Source organism: Monodelphis domestica, chromosome 7 (genome assembly GCF_027887165.1).
Source record: "Monodelphis domestica isolate mMonDom1 chromosome 7, mMonDom1.pri, whole genome shotgun sequence".
In the NCBI taxonomy this organism is placed as follows: domain Eukaryota; kingdom Metazoa; phylum Chordata; class Mammalia; order Didelphimorphia; family Didelphidae; genus Monodelphis; species Monodelphis domestica.
The window spans coordinates 52,071,017-52,090,466 of record NC_077233.1 but is presented as its reverse complement, the minus strand read 5'-3'; the positions used below and the strand labels follow the sequence as shown (position 1 = coordinate 52,090,466).

At 42.1% G+C, this 19,450-nt stretch overlaps 1 protein-coding gene across 2 annotated transcripts in view; it reads left to right on the top strand.

Annotated features, from left to right (window-relative positions):
* Positions 1-9,261: 9,261 nt before the first annotated feature.
* Positions 9,262-19,450, top strand: part of LHFPL4 (LHFPL tetraspan subfamily member 4) — a 38,544-nt gene continuing 28,355 nt past the window's right edge. For both annotated transcript variants that reach the window (XM_056804592.1, XM_056804591.1), the window contains exon 1: positions 9,262-9,667. In XM_056804592.1, the coding sequence (XP_056660570.1) occupies positions 9,262-9,667 (406 nt within the window). The remainder of the gene's footprint in view (positions 9,668-19,450) is intronic.

Here is a 19,450-nt window from a genome sequence, read left to right as displayed (position 1 = left end):
AGATCTTTCCAGCTTTTTCTAATATCATCCTGCTTATCATGTCTTATAGAACAATAGTATTCCTTCACCAAAATGTGCCACAATTTGTTCAGCCATTCCCCAGTTGATGGACATCCCCTCAATTTCCAATTCTTTGCCACCACAAGAAGTGCTGGTTTAAATCATTCACTTTTATATAGCAAAGAAGAGTTCTCATAATAATTCTACAAAACAGACAATGTAAAAATGATCCCTATTTAACAGATGAGAAAACTGATATGCAGAGAGATTATATAATTTGTCTAATGTCACACAACTATTAAGGGACAACGTATATCTGGATTTTCTGGTATTTTTGCCACTATATCATGGATGCCTCATATTTGGCAGTTTATGCCAACTATCAAATGAAAAGTATAGAAAGTGATTTAGGAATCAAGGAGAGGAATTAAGTTCATTATTGAGAAGATGGAGAGCATTGGGATAGACAGAGAAGAGAAGCTAGTAATGGGTTTTCTAGGTGAGGAGAAAATGAATAAAAACAAGGAGGCAGGAGGGAGAAGGTGTAATTGGGGGATTCTGAGAGGAGAAAAACCCAGTGGAATTAATGGGTTCCTTGCAGGAAGTGCCTCAAAATGAGTCTAGAACAGTACACTGAGGGACAGCTAAGTGGTTCAGTGGATAGAATGCCAGGCCTGAGATCAGGTTCAAATCTGGCTTCAGACATTTCCTAGCTGTGTGACCCTCAATAAGTCACTTATCCCCAACTACCTAGCCTTTACCATTCTTCTGCTTTAGAACTAATACTTAGAATGGATTCTAAGACAGAAGGAAAAGGGTTTTTTTAAGTTTATTGAGATCAGAATGTGAAGGATCTTGAATAAAAGACTCAACTCAAGCATTACCTTACACCTGAGGCCTTTCCTGATCCCCCACCCCCAGTTTCTAGTGTACTTCCTCACAAACTGCTTTGACTTTATTGTCTCTCTTAAGTGTACATATGTGTGGTGCTAATAGATATTGTATATATGTATTATTTCTAAATGTACATATGTTATATGTATATATATGCACACATATGTATATGCTGTCTACTTCATTAGAATACAAACTCTGTGAGGCCAGGGATGTTTTGTATCCTTGCTGCTTAACACAGTTCCTAGCACACAGCTGGCAGTTAATACCTTTTGACTGATTACCAAAATTTCATAAAAAGGCCCAAGCTGGTAGAGTTGAGGAGACCCAAATGGAGAAAAGCAGGGCAGTAAAGACTTCCTCATTGGCTAAGTAGCCATTTTTCCAGGGGATTCGCCAAGGGTTAGCAGTATTTTGTATGTGACCTTGGGAAAGTAACAACTTTTTCTGAGCCTCTATAAAGTGAGGTCAACAATATCTGCAATATCTATCCCATCAGGTTATAGTGATGATAATTCTGGGAGCAGGAAAAACATCCTGGCAGAGGTGGCTCCTCAGTCAATCCCTTGAGGAAGCCAGGGATTCTATAAGGGGAAGGTAAAGAATAAATTGCAAACCCAGGGGGCCACCTGTACTGAGGCATAAACAGAGGCACTGGATTGTTGGGATGAGAACCAGCTGGCCAGTACATAAAGCGCTGTAATATGAAATCAAATTGGAAAAGGAGGTAGGAATCATATTGGGAAGTGCCTTAAATGCTAGGCTGGGAGTTTTTTGTTTTATCCTAGAAGCTCTTGGGAGCCATTAAGGATTTTTGAGTAGGTGGATGACATAGTGAGATTTCTGTCTTAGTAATATTAACCTAGCAATTGGGCGACTGTGATTGGAGGAGAGGGGGAAAGACTGGAAACAAGGAAACCAATTAGGACACTGTTCATTATAGTAGTCTGAGAAAGAGGCGCTGAGGGCCTGAGTGGTTAGAGAGAAGGGGACAGACTGAAAAATTTTGTGGAAACAGAATCCTGAAGACCAGGCTCCTGACTTGCATATACAGAGTGAGGCATCAGGAAGAGTCAAGGATGACATCAAAGTGGCAGATCTGAGTGACTGCAAGGATGATAGGGACCTCAACAAAGAGGAGGAAGTTTGTGGAAGGGAGGCCTTTTTTGGTAGAGTTGAAATATGATGAACTTCATTTTGATGAGTTGGAAATGTGATGGAATGTCCAGTTGTAGAGGTCCAGCAGGCAGCTAGTAATGTGAAACTTAAGTTTAAGAGAGAGATTAGTTTAGGGCTGGATACTCACACTCACACTCTTACACATATTTCCACATATGTATACTTAGGATTCATCTACGTGGAAACATTAATTGAGCCTATGGGAATAGATAAGATCACCAAAAGAGCATGGAGAGACAGAAAATGATCAAGACAGAATTTTAGTGAACATCACTGTGTGATGATCATAATGATCTATTAAATGAACCTGAGAAAGAATAATCAGTAAGAGAACCAGCAGAAAGCGTTTTATAGAAGTCAAGGGAGGAGAGAATGTCCAGAAGGTGGGCATAGTTAATAACAGCTTCAGAGAAATCAAATGAAATTAAGACTGAGAAAAGATTACTGAATTTGGCAATTAACAGATCACTGATAACCTTTCAGAGAGTTGTTTTAGTAGATTAGTGGAGTTCAAAGTTATGTTGAAAGAGGTTGAGAAATGAGTTTCGAATAAGGAAAGGAAAATGACTAATTTAGATAATCCCTTTTGGAGTTTGGCTAAGAATGGGAGATAAGATGATAGTTGAAAGGAAGAAAGGTAGTGTGGATTGGGGAATTTGGGGGTATTTATATGTAAGAGGAGGGAATCAATGTGGGAGGACAGATTGAAGATGAAAGGAAATAATTTGGTATCAAACTTCCCAAGGACATGAGAGAAGACGGGGCTCAGCAGATTGAAGGACCATCTTTACTTTGGAGATTCAGGCAAAAGAGAGAATGGGGGATGTTGATGAGGGGTTTTGAGATGTGGACTAGAAAAAAGGAGCGAGCTCATAGAAGATGTTCACTATCTTCTTAGAAAGGCAGAGGGCAAGGTTTTCTTATAAGTAGTATAGGAATAGAGAACAGGGAATATAGAAGTTTTAGAATAGCTTCTGTGTAGAATGTGACAGACTCATTTAGGGAAGAATAAAAGAATTGACATGTAGCAAGGGTCTAGCTAAAACTAGATATGTGAATCAAGTCAGCATAGTTCTACTTTCTACTGCATCAATGATTGACATGATCAGCATCCAACAAGAGAGGGAGAAGGTAGAGGACTGGGACCTGGCAAGGCATGGCTGGTGATAAGATGAGGGGTAAGAGATTCAATGAAAACTAATAATGTTATGACTGAATTTGTCAACCATAAGGTCAAGATTAGGAAGTAGGGATGGTGAAAGTAGAATGGAGTGGGGAAATAGGGAAGGTTAAGCTAACTGGAAGTCATGACTAGGGTACTATTGAAGGAAAGAAAATTATAATCAGAGAGGGGCTTCAGAATTTGCAATTATAGGGATAGAACAATTATGGGTGATAGTGAGATACAGGCTTTGCATGGCTGAGATAGAATGAAAACGGAAGTCATGACAACTTAGGTCAATGAAAAAGGTCAAGTCTCCAAGAGAGGGCCCAGCTATATACTTTGAAATATTAAGAAGGCAGGGATTAGGGTAGAGAGAAAGATTGAGTTAGGTACTAGGCTCCTGGACAAAGGAAGCAGCATGGCCCAGTAAAAAAAAAAAAACTGTAACAAAAATTGAACCAGATGATAAGGATGGATGGAGTGAACATCCTAAAGGAGAAGTTGTTGAATAAAAGTGAATAAAAGACACAGTCTGGAAGTAGAGTCAAGGAGCAAATAGTATGCCTACTCTCCCTCCTGGCTCATTGTTTTAAGGGACATATAGAGAGTATCTAGGGATGTAGTGTCTTGTGGGGAGAGTCACATTTCTTTGAGCACCAAAACAATCAGTATGTAAAGAGAAAAAAAACAACAACAGGGAAAACCATCAACAAAACTGTGGAACTGGTACTGTCCATCTCCCCTTTTCAAAGTTCCTCTTCTCCATCCCCGGGGCTTTGTTTTTAGCTGGATATCCACAAATAACTACAATAAACTGTTGGCTTCTTACATTTTGCTGCCTTTTTATTATTTTACAATCTAGAGACACTGGCCTTCTCTATGTTCCTTTCACTGGCTGTGTCTTGTGCTTATTCTTCTTTACTTCTACCTCCTGACTTCCTTCTGGCTTCCTCCTGGCTTCCTTCAAGACTGCTTAAATCTTCTTTTTCTTTTTTTTTTTCAAGATGTCTTTTCCTGTCTTTCTCCCTTCCCATACTTCCACCCCTTTCCTCTATGTATTTTCTCTGAGATTCTCTCTCCCTTACGCTGGCTGAATCTTGCAGGTTTATAGTTGTTTGCATGTTACTTTTCCTTACTAAAATGTGAGAGCTTTGAGGAAAGAAACCATATTTTTGCTTTTCTTTATAGCTTCAGTATTTATTATAGTGTCTGGAATATAGACACTTAATATAGACTTTTTGTTGATGAAGATGATGATGCATATATAGTGGCTGATTCCAATATCATAGAGAACTTCTTTGAAAGACCAACAAGCCTTCAAGGCCCAGGGGAACAAGGAATTTCTGCCTCTGTGGTAGGAGGTAGAGGAGATGCAGCTAGGTCCCTATTAGTGTAAATAATTAATTCCCTTGAAGCGGTCACATTATTTGAATTTGCATTGAATATTTTTGTTGAAATGGAACCAATGACCATATTTTACATAATTATGGATTTGAACAGGATACATATGGATACATGCAACCACTTCAGGGAATTCATTATTTGTACTAATTGGAACCCAGCTATAATTTAGGGGTAGAATAGTCTCTCTCTCTCTTTTATTTATTTCATTTTGGGGGGGTTATATATCTCTCTTTCTCAACCTTTAACTTTTGCTTATAACTGATACTAAGTATTGGTTCCAAAGCAGAAGAGAAGTAAGGGCTAGGCAATTGGGATTAAGTAACTTGCCCAAGGTCACACAGCTAGGAATCTGTCTTAGACCAGATTTGAACCCAGGACCTCTCGTTTCTGGTCTTGTTTTTTTTTTTTTAATCTACTGAGCCACCTAGTTGCCCCTTAGGGTAGTCTCTTGACTAACTCTTGAGGATAACTCTATAAACATTCACAGTTGGTAAGTTGGTGTGACTTGGAGAGAGGCTTTATATTAAGGTTAGACTACTCAAGAACATTAAAAGAACTTTGATCACCTCACACCTAGCAGATTGGCTAACATGACAGCTATGGAAAGTAATGAATGCTGGAGGGGATGTGGCAAAGTGGGGACACTAATTCATTGCTGGTGGAGTTGTGAATTGATCCAACCATTCTGGAGGGCAATTTGGAACTATGCCCAAAGGGCGATAAAAGAATGTCTGCCCTTTGATCCAGCCATAGCACTGCTGGGCTTGTACCCCAAAGAGATAATGGACAAAAAGACTTGTACAAGAATATTCATAGCTGCGCTCTTTGTGGTGGCCAAAAAATTGGAAAATGAGGGGATGCCCTTCAATTGGGGAATGGCTGAACAAATTGTGGTATATGTTGGTGATGGAATACTATTGTGCTCAAAGGAGTGGAGGAATTCCATGGAGACTGGAACAACCTCCAGGAAGTGATGCAGAACGAAAGGAGCAGAACCAGGAAAACATTGTACACAGAGACTGATACATTGTGGTACAATCGAAGGTAATGGACTTCTCCATTAGTGGCAATGCAATGTCCCTGAACAATCTGCAGGGATCTAAAAAAAAATACTACCCACAAGCAGAGGATAAACTGTGGGAGTAAAAACACCGATGAAAAGCAACTGCTTAACTACAGGGTTGGAGCAGATAAGACTGAGGAGAGACTCTAAATGAACACTATAATGCAAATTCCAACAACAGGGAAATGAGTTCGAGTCAAGAACACATGTGATAACCAGTGGAATCATGCGTCGGCTATGGGAGAGGGAAAGGGGGGGACGGGGGGGGGGAGGAAAAGAAAATGATCTTTGTTTCCAGTGAATAATGTATGAAAATGACCAAATAAAATAATGTTTAAAAAAATAAAAAACAAAACAAAAAAAAAAGAACTTTGAAAGCCAAATAGCTGATTTTATATTTGATCTAGGAGGTGAAAGGGAGCCGCTGGAGTTTATTGAATAGAGGAAGATCAGTTTAACAGATGAGACAAAGATGAACTATAGTGGAGAGAGACTTGAGGAGAGATCAGTCAGTAGGTTGTTTTGGTAATCTAGGTGACTTCCCTAAGTAAGACTAGGTAGTCTGGGCAGCATTAGAGGAGAGAAGGAAATGTATAGGACAGATATTATGAAGGTAGAACCAATAGGACTTGGCAACATATTGGATACGGAAGATGAGAGAGAGTAAGAAAATGAGGATGATAATTATTGGGAGCCTGAGTGACTGGAAGACTAGGTAGTATCCTGATAGTAATGGAAAACTTAGAAAAGGGGATCTGAGGGAAAAGATAATGAATTCAGTTTCAGACGTATTGAGTTTAAAATGTCTATGGGATATCTACTTCACGATGTCCAATAAGGTAGTTGGAAATTGGAATGGAAATGGAATGACCCAAATGGAGATCGAAGAAAGAAGTCTGAAAAAGAATGGTCAGACAGGTATGGGTGAGAACAGTGTCACAAAAACCCAAAGAGGAAGGTGTCAAGGAGATTAGAATGTTGACAATGTCAAAGAAATTAGAGATGTCAAGGATTCTTGTCTTTGTATTTGTGTGTGTGAAGATCCATCTAGTCTAGGGTTCCTGAGCTTCCTGGTGACTATAGTACAGTTCCCCTCAAAAAAAAGCATCAGTAGGTATTCTTTTCTTCCTGCTTTCTAGCACCCCTTTTAAGATGACTTCTTGATTAGAATATAAGCTTCTTGAGGGCAGGAACTGTCATCTATCACCATTTTTGTAATCCTTGTAAAGTGACATTCTAATTTGCCTTTTATTTATCTGTGTGTATGTCTTTAGTTCAATTTGTCAAATATTTCAAGTTCTTTCTATGTTCAGAGTGTTACATTAAGCCCTGAGAATATACATGGGTTAATAAAACACTGTCCTTGCCCTCAAGGAGCTTACAGTCTTGGGAGAAGAGATGTTACACATATATAATGACACTGTACAACCCATGGTAACTTATTTAATCTTTCTGAAACTCAGTTTCTTCATATGTCAAAGAAGAGTAATAATATTTATACTAATGACCCACATCACTGGGTTGTTGTGAAGAAAATGCTTTATAAACTTTAAAGAGCTATATAAATGTGAACTATTGTAATATAAAGGAGATTGACAAGTGCTTAGGAGATTAGAAAGATCAACACTTCTGAACCACTGTAAGATCCCTAAAGTGGGGGTAGCTTAGTGGTTCAATGGGTTGAGCACCAGACCTAGAGATAGGAGGCTCTGGGTTCAAATCTGTCCAGCTATACCTGTGTGACTCTGGACAAGTCACATAACCCCCATTGCCTAGCCCTCACCTCTCTTCTGCCTTGGAACCAATACTTAGTATTTATTCTAAGACAAAAGGTAAGGGTTTTTAAAAATCCCTAAGGCAACACAGAAACTTCCCATAGTTCTCCCCTCCCAACCCCAAATACCCAGTATAATGCTCTGTATATCATTGTCAAGAATTGTTGAGTAAATGCATTAATGAATGAAATGATTTGTGGATTGCTCTGCACACTGTCTAGAAACTTGGTAATAATAATAGGAAGAGTGCTGAACTTGAAGGTGGAAGAATTTGGTTCAAATCAAAGCTCTGCCATTCCCTAGCTGTATGACCTTGAACAAATAACTCAGGTTCTCTGAACCTCAGTTTACTCATTTGTAAAATGAGGGAGTTGGACTAGAGAGCCTTTAAAGTACCTTCCAGCTCTGTTACTCCATTCTAAGGAGCCCATTTTGGACAGTCTCATATTCTTAACCATCCCAAGGACCAAACAGATCCACCCTTGCAAAGTTGGGCCTGGAAGGGAAGGACTCAGTCCAGTCTGGGCCCCAGAGGGTACCCCAGGTTTTCTAGTGAGCACAGCCCAGTCGAGGGGCGGGGCAAGCTACTGAGGGAAGACTGCCTGTGGTGGTGGGGAGACTTTTCAGGATTCTGGGACCACGGTGGCCTTAGCCGCACCCCTCCCTGCTCCTCAGCAAATGGAGAGAGCGTGGGTACCTGAGAGTGTGTGGAGAGGTCGGGGGTCTGCCAAGGTTCCGCGTTCCCAAGGGCAACCCAGGCCCCTTCCTCCCTACTCCCTTCCCCCCAAGCATCGCTAGACCGGGGAAAGAGCCCAGCGGGCAGAACCGAGGCCACACTACCCTCACCCCCCGCCCATCTATCCTTTCCCACCCTCCTCTGCCCCACCTGTACGGGGCAGGAGCGCGCCTCTGTCAGGGGCGCGCCTGGGGAGGGGGGTGGCGACGGGGACGCGCCTCGGCGCGGGAGCGCGCCCCCGGGGGAGAACCGGAGCAAAGATGGAGGCCGGGCCGAAGCTGCCGCCGACGCTGAAGCTGCAGCCGTTACCGCCGCCGTCGGGGCCCCGGAACCGAGGTGCTTAGGGTCATCCTGTCCCTGGGTCCGGGTCCGGCGCACGCGGTCTCCCACCCCAGGCCGGCTCCGCTCCAGAGCTCCAGCCGCCGCCTGGAGACCCGGACAGGTTCGTCTCCTGGCTCGGCCCTGGCCCCGGCCCCGGCCCTGGCCCCGGCCCGGGGCCCCGCAGTCTCCTCCGCCCGGCCCGCCTCCTCGGGGCTCGTGGCTTGCTGCTGCGCTGCTCCCCTCTGGGCCTGGTCCCCCGGAGTCCCTGCTCTTGGGCCTTGCGGCCCCTCGCTCAGCTCGGCTCAGCTCGGCCCAGTGCCTGCCCGGCTCCCCACGCCTCCAGTCCCCTCGCTCTGGCCTCCCCTCAGCCCCCAGCTTCTCCCCATCCTTTTCCATCTCCCCCAGCTCCCTGCCCCCAGCATCTTCTCCCCCGGGAAGGAGGCTTTGGGCCTGGGCCCTGGGGCCCCCCCTCTCCCAGCCCCAGTCCCTCTAGGAGTCTTGGGGCCCCTGCCCCGCCTCCCCTGCCCTTCGGCCCCTCACTCCCACCCTTCAGCCCTGGGGTTCCAGGCTGTCAGGCCTCCGTTTCCTTAGCTCCCTCCCCCTCTCCCCGCCCCACCCCCTCTCTCAGTTCCCAGGCTCCTAACCATCAGGTTCTTGACTCCTGGTCCCATAGCCCAGTGCATCTCCGCTCTCACCCTCTATCCCAACCCCAAATCCTGCCACCATGCTGCCCTCCCAGGAGGCCTCGAAGCTGTACCATGAGCATTATATGCGGAACTCGCGGGCCATTGGGGTGCTGTGGGCTATCTTCACCATCTGCTTCGCCATCATCAACGTGGTGGTCTTCATCCAGCCCTACTGGGTGGGCGACAGCGTGAGCACCCCTAAACCCGGCTACTTCGGCCTCTTCCACTACTGCGTGGGGAGCGGGCTGGCCGGCCGGGAGCTCACCTGCCGGGGCTCCTTCACCGACTTCAGCACCATCCCGTCTGGGGCCTTCAAGGCGGCTGCCTTCTTCGTATTGCTGTCCATGGTGCTGATCCTGGGCTGCATCACCTGTTTCGCCCTATTCTTCTTCTGCAACACAGCCACAGTCTACAAGATCTGTGCCTGGATGCAACTGCTTGCAGGTAGGAGGGTGGAAGTGGCCATGGGAGGAAACCTAGGGGACCCCAGGGCCCATACAGAGTGGACTTGAGGGTTCCTGCCTCCCAGACTCCCTCTAAGTCTGCTTGTATTGGCCTTAGGGAGAAGTAGAGGTCTCTGGCTCTATGAGGGAAGAGACAACGACTTTCGAGTACACCTTACCTGGGGTTGTCAGTGTCACTTCTTAAAGTCCCCTCACCTCCTGTACTTGATTCTCATGGTCATTTAGCATCTAAGAGTGGGCTGCAGATAATACTTTTTAGGAACTTCTGTTCTTTGGGCCCAATCTTTGAGGTTGGGGTAGAGAATGAGTATAATGGGTGAGTGTATCTTATATAGCAATAGACTGTATTTGTGAGTTGAAGTTAGGTTAGGGGATGGCATGGGGGGAAATGAGTGTAAAGTGTATATATGTGTGTATTTGTGTGTAGAGTATGTGCTGAGAATGCTTTTCAGTGACTGTGGGGGCTGTCTGTGAAAGAAGTATATGTCTGAAGGGTGTGAATGTGGAAGGTTAGGCAGTTAGGGAGATTTCTAAAGCACCTAGCACATACTTGGGGATGCTTAAGTTAGAACAGATCCCATATCAAAGTGGTTCTCTGGGTCTGTCTTCTTTGTGAAATATCTAGCCAAAGCATTATCCTTAGTCAGGGAAGAGGCTTTTGGGAAAGAGGACTGATTACTATGAATGTCTTCCAGAATCCATTAGAGTTACCCTTTTAGATTAAAGACAGAATTTGAAGACTCAGCTCCTCCCTGCATTTGTCTGAGTGCATGCATGGATGGAGATGGGGGTGGAGTAGGATGGTGGATTTGGGAGGTGGGGGAGGAGGCCTAGGAACAAATGGAAATGGTTGGGGGGACTCCATCAGCCTGGGGCAGATAGGATGAGAAAGTATGACCAAGTGAAGGATAGCATTATTTAATAAATAGACCAGGACTTCTCTGACCAAATTAAAGCTGTCCCCTACAAAGCAATCACCTTAGGAGACCACAGACAGACTACCATTGCTCAACACATTGTGAGAGATTCCTTTTGGGGAGATGCCTTCCAAGCCCATGAAATATCTCAACAATATCACAGTGATGATAAATCTTGGTCCTCTGAAGGTGGATTTTACTTTTGGAAGTGGCCAAAGTTAATTGAAGTCAAAACTTATCTCTGTAGATAATATTTTTGAATAAACTAGAAAATCTTGACATATGAGTAGTGTTTGTATGTATTTTGTGGGTATTGTGTATGTGATCATATTGTTGGTAATATTGAAGACAAAAATGAGAAAGGACTATAAAATAAGATAGATTTTCTTGTGTAAATATATGAAAAATGTGAAAATAACTCATAAAGGACTACAACAAAGTTAGCAGTGGCTGTCTTGTTAGAGTAAGTATAAAGTTGTCCACTCCACTCCACACAGTGATGACTTTGGTGTAGGTATCACTTCATCAAAACTCATTTGTTAAGAAGAGAAATCATAACTCTAGAGTTATTCTTCATATTGCTTTATAGACTCTTGTGCCCACAAATGAGACAGTATAGGGATAGACAGTGCCATCCTCCCCTTTAGGTGTGTATTTCATCCTCCCTACCCCTTTCTTAACCCTCAGTAGCAATCTAGACAATAGCTATGGATGGTTTCTAGGTTTAGTATTAAAGTCCTTAGACATTCTTTGGGAAGTTTTCCATGATTTAAAATTTATTGCTGATTTCCTGATCCCTAAATCTCCCATAATCCATGTAAATTTAATCTTGAGGATTCAATGGTTTTTTTCCTGATTTGTTTGCTGTTGTCTAGGATCTCCAAGCAATCACAAATGTACAAAATGTTAGGGCTAGAAAAGACCTTAGGAATCATCTGGTCCAACTGCCTAATCTTACATATAAGAAAACTGAGGCCTTGAGAGGGAAGATGACTTGTTCAAGGTCACACATAGTTCTGGTAGAGCTGCAACTAAAATCCAGATTCAGCCATGGTTTTCTTTGTACTGTGAGAGTCAAGGAGGGGTCAGAAAGAGCTTTGGAGTTTGTTCCATTTGCTTGAAGGTTTCTGGGCTCTCAGAGGCTAAGATTCTGTTTATTGATAAATTCCATCTTCTGGGACAACCATTTCATCCATACATTTTGCAGGTACCCTAAGAAGAAAAGGAACTAGACATTCTTTCAGAAACCAAAGCCAAGGATATAATGTTCATCCTTGCATTGGCATATGGTGCCCTATAATCTTTACAAGGATTTCTATATCCATTTTTCTTATTCTGTCCTCACCACACTCCTTCAAAGCATATAGGTGCATTATTATCATGCCCATTTAAAAGATGAGGAAACTGAGATACAGAGAACTTAAATTCCTTATCCATGATCATATAGAAAGGCAGTGGCAAAGCCAGGGCTAGGACTTTTGTCTCTTGACTTACAAGACAGTGGGCATCCATTTATTAGACACATATTTACTGAGTATGTATTAAATAAATGGATGCCCAGTTTACATGTGTGTATAGAGGCTTATCACCTGGTGGGCTGAGGGTGGTAAAGTTTTGTCCATGGAAACTTTTTTTTAAACCTTACCTTCTATCTTAGAATCAGTGCTGTGTATTGGTTCTAAAGCAGAAGCACAGTAAGGGCTAGGCAATGGGGGTTAAGTGGCTTGCCCAGGGTCACATAGCTAAGAAGTGTCTGAGGTCATTTTTGAACCAAGGACCTCCTGACTCTAGGCCTGGCTCTCAATCCACTGAGCCACCCAGATGAACACCCCCCATGGCAATTCTTAAAGACTATCTACCAAGATTTAGAAGGGCTATAATCTGTGTCAGTGGAGGACTTTCACATAGGTCTTTAAAATTTTGAAGTATGGAAGTTGTTTCTTAATGTTCTCAATATTTCCTATAGCCAAGAGCTATGGGAAGTTGTCATTAATAGCTGATATTTATTGTACTACCCATTTTCAAAGTACTTTACATATATTATCTTCTTTGATTCTCATTACAATATTGTAAGGTCAATAGTATGAGTATTAGCATTTCCATTTGACAGATGATAAAACTGAGTTTCAGAGAGGTTAAGTGAATCTTCCAAGGTCTTACAATGATAGAGTTAGGACAAGAATCCAAGTCTTTTGAATCCAAGTTCAGGGATGTTTTCACAACGTTAAACTACTTTTCATGATATGAAGCAGTCTTAAGATGACTTTTGTCCTTACAAAGTAGTATAGATTAGTTATGAGCATATTTGTGTATATGTGTATGTTTGTGTATATGTGTGTATACTGTCCTGAAAATCAAGAGACTCAGGTTCATGCACAAACACACACACATATATGTATATGTGAATTTGTTTGTATTTATTCTCCACCTGTGATTTTACTGATGTAGAGAGCTTCCAATGAGGAAAGTCCCTCAATTAATGGAGATCATCAATTCCTCTGTAACTTAGAATCTTAGAGTTTCCTGGAACATTGAAAGCGTCAATTCAATTCACTAAACATATATTAAGTGTCTCCTCTGTGCCAGGCACTGTGCTAAGCACTGCAGATACAAGAAGCAAAAGATAGACCCTGCCCTCAAGGAGATTATAGTCTAACACATAAACACATACATGCCAAGCAAGCTGCAGGACATATAGGAAATAATTAACAGAGAAGAGGCCCTGGAATTAATAGGTGTTGGGGAAGGCTTCCTGTAAGAGGTAGAATTTTGGTAGGAATTTAAAGGAAGCCAGGAAGGTTAGTTGTTAGAATGGAGGAGGGAGAGTCTTCCAGGCCTGGGGGACATCCAAAGAGAATGGCCAGAGTCAAGAGATGAAGTGTTTAGTTTATGCATCACTTAGTAGAAAAGTATTACTAGATCGAAGAGTATATGTTAGGAAATATAGAATAAGAAGACTGGAAAGGTAGGAGGGGGATAGGTAATGAAGGGCTTTGAATGCCCAACAGGGTTTTTTTGTATTTGCAGCCTGGAGGCAACAGGAAGCCACTGGAGTTTACTGAATAGAGGGATGACATAATCTGACCTGCATTTTAGGAAAATTGATTTAATGGCTGAATGGGGGATGTATTAGAGTGATGAGAGACTTGAGGCAGGCAGAACCCCAACAGGCTATCGCAGTAATCAAAATGAGAGGTAATGTGACTTACTTGCTCAGCCCACACAGCTACTATAGGTCAGAGGTAGGACTTGAATTTTCTGACTCCATCCATTGTGCCATGTTGTACTAAATAAAATAGGTTAAGCTGTCATATTATTAATATAAAAGTACTGTAAGAGGTCAGAGGAAGGAGAGAACACTTCTAGTGCATAGGCGAAGAGAGGGGAGAATGGGGAGCCTTATAGAATCCAGTCAGACTAAAGGGAAGTGGAATGATATGAACTGAGCTTTGAAGAGTGGGTCAAAGTTCCATAGTGGGAGACGCAGGGTGGGAGAATTCGAGAGAAAGAGAATGGTGTTGACAAAGGTCTCCAAGGAAAACAGAACAAAACCAGTGTGAGGGATAGTGATGGGGTCACTTTAACTGGAGCAGAATTCCTGCAGGAAAGAGAAATCTAAAAGGGTAAGTTAGAGGAAGATTGGTGAGTACTCTGGAAACTAGAATAATGACTTTGGATTTTTCCTGGAGGGAGGGAGGGAGAAGAAGGAGACAAGGAGAGAGGGAGAGAGGAAGAAAGAAACAGGGAGAGGAAAAGGGGGAAGGGAGAGGGGGGAAGAGAGATAGAGGGGGGAAGAACTGAGAGAAAGAGAGAGACACACAGAGACAGATAGAGAGAGAGAAGTAGTAGTAGTAGTAGTAGTAGTAGTAGTGGTAGTGGTAGTAGTAGTAGTAGTAGTAGTAGTAGTAGTAGTAGTAGTGGTAGTAGTGGTAGTAGTAGTAGTAGTAGTAGTAGTAGTAGTAGTGGTAGTAGTAGTAGTAGTAGTAGTAGTAGTAGTAGTAGTAGTAGTAGTAATAGTAGTGGCATTCAGGGCTCTCAAACTGGGAACAATATGGTGAAAGTAGCATGCAGTAATTAATTTAGTTACAGAATAAATTAGAGGAATTATAATCACAATGCTGCTTGTCAAAGATCTCATAAGGTCTCTTGGCAACATGGACTTGTGAACTTTGAAAGAATCCTTGGATGCACTCAAAAAACCACTGTCTTGTGCCATTTTCTTCCCTGCATTGGGTCTTAAAATAGGCAGAGGGGGAGATACATAGGCAAGTGGGCTGTGGGTTTTGGGCAGCGAAGGGCAGCTTAGCCCCCGAACCTGTCCAGTATTTGAATTTGTGTGTGAGTGCCTGAGGGATATGCCTCAGAAATAAAGGAAGGTGATTGTTTGGCAGAAGATATCAAAAGGCATCAGGGTTAATTATTTGAACTCTTTTGCCATGCCAATTTTTGTAACAATTTACATAGTCAGAGATAGTGCTCATCTGTGGGAAAGAAAGGGTGAGAGCTGTCCATAAAGTCTGAGCAAAGCCCTGGACTCCATTAGTGGGGAATCAGCCCAGCTTTTCTATGTGGTAATAATAACCACCACAGCAATAAGAAACATAACTAGCATTTATAAAGTGCCTATTATGTGCTAAGTTCTTTACAAGTACTATATCATCTGGTCCACAAACAACCTTGGTTGTTGAGGAAACTGAGGCAAAGAGGTGAAATGAGTTATTAAATACTTATGTTTCCCTTTTGTGGTTGTAAAGCACATTATTTCGTTTGATCCTCACAACAATTCCATGAGATGTGCACTGAAAAGATAATTATCCCCATTTTATAGATAAGGAATCTGAGGCACAGAGATGCCAAGTGTACCCAGGATCACACACAGCTTTTAAGTAGCAGTAAGCATCCTAATTCTAAGTTCAATACTCTTTCTACTATATCATACCAAGATGATCAACAATGATTGAGTGAGGAGGCAGCTAGGTGGCTCAGTGGATTGAGAGCCGAGCCAAGAGATGGAGGTCCTGAGTTCAAATTTGATCTCAGGCACTTCCCAGCTGTGTGACCCTGGGCAAGTCACTTGACCCCCATTGCCTAGCCCTTATCACTCTTCTGCCTAAGAACCAACACTCAGTATTGATTCCAAGATGGAAAGTAAGGGTTTAAAAAGGGAAAGGAAAAAACCTCCAAGGACTGAAGGAGTGATAATAGAATCAGGGAGAGGAGAAATAAGAGGCTTAGGAAGCTATGCTAAGAAAGATATGAGATCAATCAATGTGTATCTAGGGATTTGCTTTTCTTTTCTTTGTCTTGCTCTGAATTGTATATTGCCTATTTAAATAAAATAAAATTTAATTAAATGTAAGTACTACTACATAATACTTAACAATTCATATATATTAGGTAATTTATGCTTAGCTATTTTAATAAAGAATTTTATTTTATAAAATAAAAAAGGAAAAGACCAATGTTTAAAAATATATATGCATGTTTGTGTGGGTATATGAACACCACACCACCACCACTTAGTCCATATATCTTCTCCATTATCACTAAAGGACTAGACCCAGTTCTCTGATGACCATAACTCCTCCCTTTCTTTCATTCCTTTCAGGTGGTCTGTTGCCTATTTGTGATAAGGCTGCCATTAATGTTCATTTTTAACAAGGTCTCATCTGGATAAGCACACTGAGGGGTGACTGGGTGATTTGTCCTATTCATTGCTCCCCCTGGTACCTTTGTGGAGGGGGAGGGAAGGGAAAAGGAGGAGGGAAAGTAGGAAGGGAAGGAAGAGAAAGAGAAATTGAGAATTGCATAGTCTGTAAACCAGAATCGGAAATGGGCAAGCGAAGGAATAAAACAGGGCAGTCAAGCCATTGGGCTTCTAGGCTTAACTTTTGGAAATAATGGTACAACATTCTAGAATTTTGGGAAACAATTTGAATTCTAGAACTCCAGAGTTCCAATAAATAAATAAAACATTTGATTTATCCTCCTCCCAGTCTCTGGGCAAACCCCTCAGCTTGACTAATGACATCATCTTAGACCTCTCTTTAGACCTCAGTTCCCTCATCTGTCAAATGAGGTAGTAGATATTTGAGGGAAGCAAATGAAGGCTTGTGATTCAAATTCCTCCTTCCAATCTGTACTGTTGCTACTGCTGTGGCTGCCTATTTTTGTACAGCTTGTTGGGGTAAGAATGGTTTTTATATTTTAAAATACAATAAAACTTTATTTAAAAATGTAAAAATCATTCTTAGCTCCTGGAGAGCAACAAAAAACAGGCCAGGCAGCATGGGCTAGATGAGCTCTAAGGTTCTTTTCAGCTCAGAGATTCTATGTAATTCTGGGATTCTAATGGATTGGGGTAGGATTAAGCTCAGGCTGCTATCTCAGAGCATCTCTGCTGGACTAGTGCTGGGGGCCAAGGGAAGTCTCTGTAATTAGAATGATGGAATGGAGCACCACAGGGGAAGGCGGGGGGGGGGGGGGGGAATGGGAAGGCATTTATTAAATGTGTACTACCAGACACTGTGCCACCCAAGCACTTTAAAAATATCATCTGATTTAATTCTTACCCAAACCCCATGAGGTAGGTGCTATTATCATCCCCATCTTACAGATAGAGAAACTGATGCAGACAGAAATTAAGTTAAATAGTAAGTGTCTGAAGCTGGATTTGAAACTCAAGTCCATCCTGACTCTGAGCCCAGTGCACTGTCCACCACACTACTGAGCTGCCTAGGATTGTTTGTATGCAGGGATTGAAGCAGACACACTTTATTCCTCAAATTCTCCAATCACCCCAACCTTATCCAGGTAACCTTAAGCTTAAAGCCTATTCAGGGCAGCCTAGAAGGCAACAGGACAGAGTGGAAGAGTGAAGGGTTAGGGTGGTATTGAGAGAAGAAGAGCTATTTCCACTTTGTTTTCATGGTATATAGCTGGGGTGGGGAGGAGAGAAGAGGGACAGAAAAGTACTGATTAATGGTATGGATATGAACATCATATCTTCTATTTATTTATCCATTTATGGCACCAGTTGGCAGGGCTGCTGTTATCTTCCTCACTGACTTCTGTGTTGACCAAAGATCTTAGAATTCTAATTATCTGGGCTTTACAATTTTCTGTTCCTTAGGAATTTGACTCTGCCTTGGCCCTTCAGGAGATCTCACTTCACATCCCCGATCTGACACTTATTACTTGTGTTACTATGGACAAACACTTACCTTTCTGAATCTTTTTCATTTGGGCAGTTGGAGAAAATAGCATTCTGCTACTTCCCACCGTTATGATTGTGGGCAAGTCATTTAATCTTTTTAGATCTCAGTTTCCTTATCTGTAAAATGAGGTGGTTGGATTCCATAGTCTTGCAAGCCCATTCTACCTCTAAATCTGATTCTGCAGGTACTAAAATGTGTAATTATTGTTATTGGTATGATAGGTTCCTGGACCCTCTTCTTGATATAGTCCCATTTGGTGACTTCCCATTAGCTCTCATGGTTTAGTTATCATCTTTATGTAAATGATTCCCATATGTATACATACAGCCCATGTATTTCTCTTGAACTAGAGTCATGTAACACCAATTGCCTACTAGACATTTCAAACTGGATTTGACATCTCTTCTTGACAGCTCAAATTCAGTATGTTCAAAACTGAACATTTCCCCAAAATCCACCGAAGGGCTCAAGTTGGTCATGAACTGTGGGCAGTGGTGGGCATTTACCTGCTTCATCTATTCTGGTAGCAAGTCCCCATTCTCCTTTGGAGTTGTTCCATGACTTCTTCCCTCATCCTAGGGTAGGGACCAGTATTCACTCATCAGAAGGACATAATGAGAGGTGAGCAGTCTAAAGAAGCTTGGAAACTCTAGTTTCTAGATTACACAGACTTCAGGGACATAGTCTGCTGAGGTCAGCTTTGTTAGGGCTTCACAGAAATCCTCAGCTTAGACAGTCGCTTAGGAGGTCATGGGGTAGCCTTTCCCAAAGAGGCTCTGTTTTCTACTATAAATGCAGAATCTGCCATCTGTGAAGCTGAACCATCCTCATCATTCAGAATAAGAGCTTTCATTTGGTCTTCTTCAATTATAAAATGAGATGCATCCAGAGGATTAGCAGGCAAGTCATCGGAGTATAATAATAGTCCTTTATATCTGTCTAGTATTTTATACTTGATCTTAGCCAAAAGGCCAAGAAGTGATTGTCTAGTTTTTTAGACTTTGCCAGGGCACTGTCCCATTTAATTCACATTGTGATCCTATGAAATAGGCCTGGGCCTTAGTTTCCTCCTTCTAAGATTAAGATGGATCAGAGGTAAATAACATCTAAGATCCCTTTTAACTCTAAATTGGACGATACAAGGAAGCTCCTTTAATCAGATTGTTTTCATTTGAAAGATGAAGAAATAAAGGTCCAGTGACTTATCTAAGTATATCAAGGTGCTGTGACTTGTCCAAATAGTAGTAGTTAGTGCAAAATTAGAACCTAGGTCTCTAGATTTATAATCCAGTGTCCTTTTTGTCACTAGACTCTGGAAAAACAAAATTCAAAGGAGAAGCTCAAGCATCTGCAAATAGCAACCAGCTAGGGTAAACTAGGACTTCTCAAGGCATGGAGTCTAGTTAAGAAAGAGGAATCTGTCAGGTTTTGCAGACTGAGGAAGGGCAATCCATTAGGTAATAGCAAAGAAAAAGTGGTTACTATTAGTTCTAGGTGGGGAAACAGTATCTAGGAATTCTTTAGATGGAAGAAGCAGAATGTCACCTATGGTTTACAGAGGTAACTTGAGTCAAAGGTCTAGCAAATGTGACAACTGAACTGTTGAATAGGTTGTTTTATAAATTTATT